General features: G+C 58.7%; 3 protein-coding genes across 3 annotated transcripts; 2 read left to right on the forward strand and 1 right to left on the reverse strand.

The window, feature by feature from the left end:
- Positions 1 to 9: 9 nt before the first annotated feature.
- EIF4B (Eukaryotic translation initiation factor 4B) lies at positions 10 to 2,018 on the forward strand (the record flags this gene model as incomplete). Its single annotated transcript, XM_028638928.1, has 5 exons — positions 10 to 55; positions 134 to 175; positions 300 to 386; positions 443 to 730; positions 784 to 2,018. Coding segments are annotated over 5 exons (1,698 nt in total), but the record flags the coding sequence as incomplete, so codon positions are not given.
- Positions 2,019 to 2,918: 900 nt separating this feature from the next.
- Positions 2,919 to 6,156, reverse strand: EFTUD1 (Elongation factor-like GTPase 1; the record flags this gene model as incomplete). Its single annotated transcript, XM_028638929.1, has 2 exons — positions 2,919 to 6,044; positions 6,094 to 6,156. 2 exons carry the CDS (start codon positions 6,154 to 6,156, stop codon positions 2,919 to 2,921), a joined length of 3,189 nt encoding a protein of 1,062 aa, XP_028490144.1.
- Positions 6,157 to 6,936: 780 nt separating this feature from the next.
- D7B24_004765 (uncharacterized protein) lies at positions 6,937 to 8,494 on the forward strand (the record flags this gene model as incomplete). Its single annotated transcript, XM_028638930.1, has 3 exons — positions 6,937 to 7,239; positions 7,313 to 8,350; positions 8,411 to 8,494. The coding sequence occupies 3 exons, from the start codon at positions 6,937 to 6,939 to the stop codon at positions 8,492 to 8,494; spliced, it is 1,425 nt and encodes a 474-aa protein (XP_028490145.1).
- Positions 8,495 to 9,553: the final 1,059 nt, after the last annotated feature.

Below are 9,553 nucleotides of genomic sequence, written 5' to 3' on the forward strand. Positions count from 1 at the left end.
AGAGTGTAGATCTCGCCACTTCCATCTCAACAATACCGCAAAATCTCGACCTTCGGTACACCGATTGCTTCTTGAGATGGCGTGCTCCTTTGGACCGCAACTCGAGACCAAATGACTGACCAACACAAAACAGCTCTTGGAGGATCCTGGGCCGACGAGGTTGAAGACACCTATGGTGAGTCCGCGTGCTTTCTTTTCACCCATCTCCCGCAGCCTCGCTGACCACCACATAGCTGGTGCGTTACTTTGCGCCCGCTGGCCCTTCCCACACTGTCCCACGCATGCTAACCACCTCACAGTTGTCGGCACCCAAGCTCTTCCTGCCACCGAGCGCCGTACCGGCTACGGCGCCGGCTCCAGCACTGGCTGGGGCAGCAACGAGCGCAGTTCGTTGCCCTTCTTTCGTTCCGCTCCTGTTTGCACATGATTAACCCCTTCCTAGGCTATGCCCCGCGCGAGAACTTCGGTGGCCCTCCCAAGCTTCCCGAGAAGCCCCCCTACACCGCTCACCTCGGCAACCTTTCGTACGATGCCACCAACGACACCGTCAACGAATTCTTCGCCGGCTGCGAGATCATCAGTGTCCGCATCATTGAGGACCGTGAGCAGATGCGCCCCAAGGGGTTTGCCTATGCCGAGTTCGCCACTCTCGACGGTCTGAAGAAGGCCCTTGAGCTCGACGGCGAGAACTTCCAGGGCCGTACCATCCGCGTCAAGATTGCCGATCCCCGTGAGTCGCTCCGCTTGCCTCACCTGTAGCATATCATGGCTGACTCCTTTCAGCTCGCAACGATGGACGTGGCGGCGATTCCAACCGTGACCTGAGCGACTGGTCGCGCAAGGGTCCTCTGGCCGACCTTCCCGGTCGTGGTGGAAACGATCGTGGTGGTGACTTTGGAGAGCGCCGTGGTCCTCGCGAGCCTCGTGAACCTCGCGAGTTCGCCCCTGACGATGGCAAGGTTCGCGACTTTGGCAACTGGGAGCGCAAGGGCCCCCTGGCTCCTGCACCACAGCCGGAGCGCTCTGCTCCCCGCGAGGGAAGCCACTCTGGAGAGGCTGGTCTCGGACCCCGTTCCGAATCCTACCGCGGTGGTGACCGCCGACAGTCTCCTGCCACTTGGGGTGAGGGCCAGAACCTCCCTCCCCGTCAGGAGGGTCAGCGTGCCCCTCGCCACGACAGCGTCGACCGCCCGGAGCGCGAGCCCCGCGAACCCACCGCTGCCGAGAAGGATAACCAGTGGCGCGCCGGCATGCGCCCCGACGCCTCCAAGGAGCAGTCTCGCGATGGCAGCGAGGCCCCCGGCTCCCCCTCGGCTGCCCCCGCTGCGGCCGTCGCCCCCGCTGGCCGTCCGAAGCTCAACCTCGCCAAGAGGACTGTCTCTGAGGCTCCCGAGGTCCTTTCCCCTTCCGCCACCTCCGACGCCAAGGCCAGCCCCTTCGGTGCCGCACGACCTATCGACACTGCTCAGCGCGAGCGCCTGATCGAGGAGAAGAGGCTTCAGCAGCTCCAGGAGAAGCGCGAGGCCGACGAGAAGGCCAAGGAGGAGAAGCGCCTCGCGAAGGAGGCTGCTGCCAAGGAGGCCGCTGAGAAGGCTGAGGAGGAGGCTGTCAATGCCAATGAGGCGCAGACCGCCCCCGAAGAGGCAAAGGAGGCCCCGAAGGAGGGTGAGCAGGTTGACGCCGCTGCTGCCCCCTCTGATGAAAAGATCCCCATCCGATCCAAGGGACCCCGCGAGGGTGCGCCGCCCATCAAGACCCGCCCCTCCGATGGCGGTAACTGGAGGTCGGCCTCCAGCGATCTTAAGTCGCCTCGCGGACCTCCAACCGGACCCCGCCGTGGAGGCGGTGCCCCTGCTCGCGGCGCTCGCAATGAAGGCCCCCGCCCTCCACGAGCCAACGGCTCTCCCTCGAACCGTGGTCCTGCAAGCCCCGACGCTGCTGAGGCTCCCGCTGTCGATGCCGACGGCTGGACCACTGTTGCGCCTGTCAGCAAGGGTCGTCGTGGCGGACGTGCCTAGGTGGCATGGTGTAGATGATACCCCTACCCGGCCCGATACCCGAAATGACTTTTCTCACCCCTCTTACGACGCGAGGCTTCTCAGTCCCTTACCCTCAAAATGTGCTTTGTCAAAAGCGTTCGCTGGATGCTGGTCCGCCCCAACAGAGCGGATCGGATTTCGGGCGAAAGAATGTCTGTCTGCCCTTGGCAGTTTGATCTTCGCTCGAATATCGACTGCGCCAAAGCTGCAGACGCCTTACGGCCTTCTACGGAGTTATGACGACGGAAAAAGGTTGCCCGCATCCTCGGACGCGTTTTTCCCCTCCCTTATCACGGCCCTTGTTGCTTTTTGATTCGACTGCTCGCTTTTTTCTTTCTTGGCCCCTCCCGCTTGCATCTGACGAAAAAGAACCCTCTCTCCAACTCACGATGCGCGACATTAGACGGTGGAATGCTATGGGAGGGTTTGGCACTGGCTTTTTCTGATCTTGTTTCCTCCCCCCTCCCGCGTCGCACTGGTCTGATCATGTTCCCTTTTTGTCCGGTAGGCCGACTGGTGTTGCCCGTGGACGAAAAGAAAAAGAGGAGGCCATGTTCCTTCTGCTTGATTCCTGTTTGTTTTTTTCCTTTCCTCTCTCGGGGTTTCTCAGCGGCGTCACAGGCCGATGGTTATTAGCATGGCGAGGGGGGGGATCGGGGGCAGGAAACACGGGAGGCGTCGTTTAGGCGAGGAATCTAGTGTACGCGGGGCCTTTGGGAGGCTCATCGATAGACACGGAACCTACCCGCGAGACAAATGATGACAGTTGAACTTCACAAGTTTGCATGGTGACACTGATGACTACAGTGTTGAGAAGGATATCCTCGCATTCCTTTTTTTCTTCTTTTACCTAAGTCTGGCTATCGAAAGAGCATTTCACTACCTCTTCAGCGTCTTCTGCTTCTGCGCATCGGTCGCCACGTTGCGACCCTCAACGAGGAGGCCCTTTTTCTTGCGGATCGCGTCCATGTACCTCTTGGCCACGTTCTCCTTGTCACCAAACTCGCCCAGGTCTTCGAGATCGTCTTCCGTAAAGGGCACCCAGAAGGGGTCCTCGTCCAGAATCTCAAAACCGGCAAAGATGAGCTGCGGCTGCGCGGCGCCCGAGGTCCTCTTGCGCATCTCGTCCGCGAACCCAAACGACTCAGCGACGGGCAGCACAGACGCAATGGTGAAGAAGGGGGTGCCCTCCTTCATGGCCTCGGAGAGGACGCGGCCGCGCCGGCGCGTGAGGACATCGTACACGCGGCCGAGCACCTCTGTCGAGGCCTGGATCTCGACCGTGTAGATGGCGAGCAGCAGGCGCGGCGACCAGTCGAGCATGCCGCTGTGGATGGCGTTGGACGTCGTCTTGAGGACTTCGCCTGTGAGACGGGCGGACGACGTGGGCGCCTCCTCGGTCTCGTGGATCGTGACCTCTTCGATCGTGACGGCGATGCCTTGGACGGGTTCGTGGCAGAGAGGGCCCTGGGCCACGGCGAGCTGGAAGGCGTACGTGAGCTTGTCGGCCAGATGGGCAGGGCGTAGGGACTCGTCGGCAGTGGTTACGGCGACATCGCGGTCCGTGGCATCGGATGCGAACAGATGTTGGAGAATGCCCTCCGAGGTCCCATCAATGAGAAGGTTGGGGCCTGTCCGGCGCGGGCCGAACGCGGCGATTCTTTCAACCGTGTTCTTCCAGGCCTCGCGGCCCTTGCCAGACTCGAGCTGGGCCTGGAGCTGCTCCTTGAATTCGTCTTGCGACAGGGTCTTTCCGGCGGCCACGTCGGTGTCAATGTCGGCCTCATCAGCTTGCGTCTCCTCGCTGGCGCCGTTCTCGACCTTGCGGTCGGTGTACAAGCGCTTGATGCATTCGCTGTTTTTCGAGAGGAAGTCGGTGACCTTGGCAGGCAGGGGCCGAATACGGAGCTTGACGGACACCTGCTTGGACGATGTCACACCGACCACGACACCACGGCCGAGGTCCTTGTTCGCAGGCGGACGCATCTCCTCCGCCTTGACAATAGTCTCGCGGTACGGCACGATGGGGGCGCCAGCCTGGATTTCGCAGTGGGCAAATCGATCTTGGAGATCCGTGATACATCTCTCAAGGTGAAGTTCGCCTGCTGTCAGGAGAACGTGCTCTCCGCTGCTGAACTGCTCGTACTCGGCGCATGGATCGCTCTGCACAAGCAATCGCAGGCCATGGATCATCTTGTCGAGATCAGCAGGGTTGACAGGCTCAAGAGCAACGCGAACAATGGGCTTGCCTAGCGTGTTGACGCCAGCAAGGTTGACAGCGCCTTCCAGTCGACTACACAAGGTTCCAGACTTGAGAATGTGACCCTCCAGTCCTCCAATGCCAAACACAACGCCCGCCGGTACAGAGTCGAGAGCCTCCAGACTCCTGCCCATCAGCATGTATAAGGCGGTCACCGTGATCTTGTGCGGCTCAGGGGAATGTGGATTCGCAGGCGACCACTTGGGAGGTATGACATGAAGCTCGTCGCCGACAGAGAGCGTGCCGGAATACATGCGCGCAAAGCCAATCAGATGCTCTGGGTCCTCTTCCTTCTCTTCTTGCTTCGGAGCGTAATTGTCGAGGTCGACTTCCTCGAGTGCGGTGCCAAGATCGTTGACGGCATTGTCGCCACCGACTGCAGCTTGAGCCCGAGCCGCTTCGGCACGCTTCTTCCGCGCAAGTTCTCGTGCTTCTTCTGGGCTTAGCTGTCCCGCACGTCGCTTGTTCTGTGGAAGTTCGCTTTCTGGGATGGAGACCATTTTACTGACGTAGGCGACGATGGGGTCTGACTTTTCCGTCTTGAAGGACACCATTGCGTCCTTGACATCGTCGCTGACATGATCGCCACCAGGGGACTCCTGAATCATCTCGGGAAGTCTTGCAGCTTGGGCGACTGGCGGTGCAGGCAGTGACTCGATGACAGAGACAAGCAGGGCGGTAGACAAAGGCAGCCATGCGGCGAATACGGCGCTCTGCACTAACCTTGGGTCTCTGCTCCGCATAATGTGAGGGGGCAAAGTCAGGTTGAGGGACTTGGTGATCTTTTCCAGCAGCGCGGGGTCTCCCTTTCCATGGTCTCCGCCTGTTGTGGCCTGGTAGACGGCCCAAATGGGCTCAAGAACAAGCTGCACGAACATGGGCTTGAGGTTGCGGCCCTTGAGATGCTTTGGGCCGAGAATCTTTTTCGTCTTCGGGTCCAGGTAGAAAGAGCCCCAGAGGACTTTTTCCATGATGCCGCGCTTGATTCCCAGCTTCTTCTCGTACAGACTGGCAAATTGACGAACGGTAAATGCCCAGCCGTCTACGGCGCTGCCAAAAATGACATTGTTGCGTTCTGGAGCGAAATAGAGGTCCTCGTCGTCGCGCTCCTCAAATTGAAGCTCGCCGGCGTCATTGATCCTTTCTGCGATGCCAGACTCTTTTTCAGCAGCGGCCTTAACCCGCTCGTCCATCCTCTCGCGCCAGTTGAGATCCTCTTCCATTCTCTCGCCCTGGAAGAAGCTTCCTAGCACAGCGTTGACCTGTTCCAGGAGTTTGCTGAGATGGACATAGGCCTCGTTTGGTGTCATCTTGAGTTCGGTGATGAGTCGGTCAATTTTGTTGAAGACGAGTAATGGCTTCAGCTTTTCGATCCAGGTCTGGCGTAGTACTGTAACTGTTTGACTGCAGACGCCCTCGACAACATCGACCAAAACCACAGCACCGTCGCACAGTCGAGATGCTGTGGAGACTTCACTGCTGAAGTCAATATGGCCAGGTGAGTCGATGAGGTTGATGAGGTACTCCTTGGCTTCCGGTGCCGCATCGGGGGCGTTTCTCCTGAGCATCGAGAAGTAGAGTGAGATGGCGGAGGACTCCATGGTGATACCTCGAAGTTGTTCATCAGGCCTGGAGTCCAAGTAGCGGATCTTGCCCGCGAGCTTTGGTGAAATGATGCCATTTGTGGCGAGGAGAGCGTCTGTGAGCGATGTCTTTCCGTGATCAACGTGTGCCAGGATGCAAATCTATGGCTGTCAGCTGGAGCCTCGACGGACGAGGGAAAGCCCGACATACATTTCGGACATCGCTGGAATGCCTTTGCAAGCTGGCCAGCTTTTCTGATGAGACGACCGGCATTGTGAGTGGGTGCTCTGAGGACGATTCAAAGAGTTTGCTCGCTGAGATGGTGCAAGGGTGCAAGGGGGGTATCAAATGAGCCTTCGTCGCAGGTAGCACTGAACTTGAGAGGATATTGACAAGTGATTCGCCGATATATAAGCTCCTTCGCCGAGAGATGGATTGTGTAAGTAAGAAGTAAGATCCAGGTTATCGATGGATCTTGTCGTGACTAATTCACCGAATGCATGTCATGCGCCTGATGGCAGCCCAATAAGATGCGTTGGTCAACAGCCCTTCCAAGCACATAAGAGTCACCAAAGACTAAGAAGTTGAAAAAAATGAGCCCTGCAGTGTGGCCCGTTCTGATCCAAGAAATGGTGGTAAGGCCGGATGGCGAAAATAGTCGTGTTTCTCATGATAAAATACACAGGATGAGCCAGAGTGACGACAGCAACTGACCCCGCCATTTACCCCTCTATCCGCGTTAAAATCTTCTTCTGCATAGGTGCATGGCCGGCAGGTGCAATCCCTGCCGAGGGGCACTGTGGCTGAAGCGGACGCCCCGCTCTTCATTGGCTCCAGCCACTCGCTAGCAAATTTCTGGGCAACGGTAGAAACCAGCCTATGGCGCCTGAACCCTAATACCGCTCAAAACTTCGCACGCCAGATTCGCACGTATCGCCGCCCGTCGCCAGATACCCCCCCCTCCTCCTCCGACCCGACTCCCGACGACTCCCCCCTCTCCCCCCGCAAAGCCAGCCAGAACCCATCGAACGAAACGCAGGCTTCTTCGACAAGATGAGCGGCTACCAGAACGGCGATCGCCGCAACGTGGGCGACGACAGCGATGTTGAGGAGGAGGCCCTTGTCGCCGACTACAAGGAGCAGGTCCAATATGAGGATGGTGCCGAGCTGGAGCAGGTCAACTCGATGACCATGGCCCAGCAGACCGACGATATTCAGTCGCGCCTCGCCGCCGCTGCTCAGCCCCTCGACTTCTCTGCTCCCCTCGAAGTCAAGTTCCAGAGCTACGACGCCTACTGCAGCCTGTTCCACTTCATCCTGAACAGCGAGGGACCCGTCGACCTCGAGCCGCCATCAGTAGGTTTTCTCTTGTCTGGAAAGGGGTAAAAATAGCATTCGTGTCGGACTGCATGGCTGACTCTTTTCCAAGTACTACTGGGCGTGGGACGTCATCGATGAATTCATCTACCAGTTCAACTCTTTCTGCTCCTACCGCATGCGTCTCGCAAGGCAGAACAACAACGAGGAGGAGCTCCAGGTTCTTAAGGAGAACCCCAACACGTGGGGCTGCTACAGCGTGCTCAACGTTCTGTACTCGCTCATCCAGCGGTCCCAGATCACCGAGCAGCTCGGCGCCATGAAGCGGAACGAGGACCCCATGGCCGTGGCCGGCGAGTACGGATCCAAGAACCTGTACCGCATGCTGGGATACTTCTCCATCATCGGTCTCCTGCGGGTGCACTGCCTCCTCGGCGACTTCAGCCTCGCCCTCAAGACGCTCGACGACATTGAGCTCAACAAGAAGGCCATGTTCGCGCGCGTCATGGCGGCCCACTTCACCACGTACTACTACGTGGGCTTCTCCTACATGATGATGCACCGCTACTCGGATGCCATCCGCATGTTCAGCCACATCCTCGTCTACGTCTCGAGGACCAAGAACTTCCAGAAGAGCGCGCAGTACGACTCGATCACCAAGAAGAACGAGCAGATGTACGCTCTCATCGCCATCTGCGTGGCCTTCCAGCCGACGCGTCTCGACGACACGATCCACACGGCCCTGCGCGAGAAGTACGGCGACCAGCTCCTGAAGCTGCAGCGCGGCGGCCCCGAGTCGCTCCCCATCTTCGAGGAGCTCTTCCGCACGGCGTGCCCCAAGTTCATCTCGCCCACGCCCCCCGACTTTGAGAACCCCGAGGCCAACATTGACCCGGTCGAGCACCACCTCTCCATCTTCATGGACGAGGTTAAGACCAACATGTGGAGCCCCACCATCAAGTCGTACCTCCGCCTGTACACGACCATGGACCTTAACAAGCTGTCGGGCTTCCTCGACGTCAAGCCCGACGAGCTCCGCGCCTGGCTCCTCGTCAGCAAGCAGCGCACCAAGCAGCTGCGCTGGTCCGAGAACAGCCTGCTCGACGGCGACCTCGTCAACGTCAGCGACCTCGACTACGCCATGCAGAACGTGAGTCAAGCCCGTTTCGGAGACGGCACTCCTGTAAGAACGAGAGCTAACCAACGACAGGACCTCATCCACATTTCCGAGGCCAAGGTCGGACGCAAGCTGGTGGACTGGTACCTCCGCAACCTGTCGCGCACCTACACTTAAGTCAGTGCCGTCATGGGATACCCGGCACGAATTTTACGGTCTAGATCTGGGGTGGGAGAGAAGAGGGGACCTGCGAAAGAAGGGTTCGCCGAAATGAAAAGGGCTGGCACGCACGCGGAGAGGGGCTCTCATCGGAACCCACAGGTGCGAAGTGGAAGGATTGCTCGCATTGTCAGGCGTTCAGGCGTCACAGTCACCCAGGACAGGAAAAATGGGGAAGGGGAAATACAGGCCGGCAGGGGGGGCTACCCAAAAAAAACTAAATTGGCGGCCCTTGAGACAGAGAGAGAGAGAGAGAAAGAGCTGATGTTTATGTCAAGAGTAACGCAGAGAATGGATTTCAGGGCCCCCCTCCTCATGTCCGGGGTGGCTTTGTCTCAGAAGACGGCCTGCTGCCGTGCTTCGTCTGGCTCGTGGCATACGTGTGCCTCTGGGGCGGTGCCAAGTCGCCAAGCCTACCCACCCCGTTCGATTGAGCCAGATGGTCTTTGAAAAGAGCAGGCAGATCGACGGGGGGGCAATCGGCGACGCGCTGGCGATGTTCTATTCAGAGGCACTTGACGAGGCGTGGAACTCTCGAACCCCCCCGACGGCTTGGCGGCTTGGCGTTTGCGTGTCGCCCAGGTGGCGAGCAGTGCTTGGCGATGCGTTGATCTACGACGACTCAGATGTCGTGATGAAATGAACAACACATGATAACATATTTTTTCGGGATATAATTTCGACGTGATGTGATGGTGGTCGATCGTGCGGGCGAACTTCGGTGCTCTATGCGCAGACCACGCCATGACTTGACACCCAGGCAAGACAAGAAGCAGAGAGATAGATGGACGGATGAAAAGAGGGACGTCGAGTCAGAAGCGGTACGTCGGGAGGGCGGGCCAGTCCAGTCCCCCTCCCCTAGTGGCTTGCTTGCCTTATCACTCGGGCAGACAGGTTTGGTCTGCCCTCGGGCAAAGGCCGTCACTGGTGCAGGCTCCCTTGCATGATCCATGAGATAGAGGTGCAGAAGCGCGACTGGGGAAGCTGCTTCTTTTTCCGTACAAGCAGGAGAGTCTG

Source organism: Verticillium nonalfalfae (genome assembly GCF_003724135.2).
Source record: "Verticillium nonalfalfae strain VnAa140/NRRL 66861 chromosome Unknown scaffold_279, whole genome shotgun sequence".
Taxonomy (NCBI): domain Eukaryota; kingdom Fungi; phylum Ascomycota; class Sordariomycetes; order Glomerellales; family Plectosphaerellaceae; genus Verticillium; species Verticillium nonalfalfae.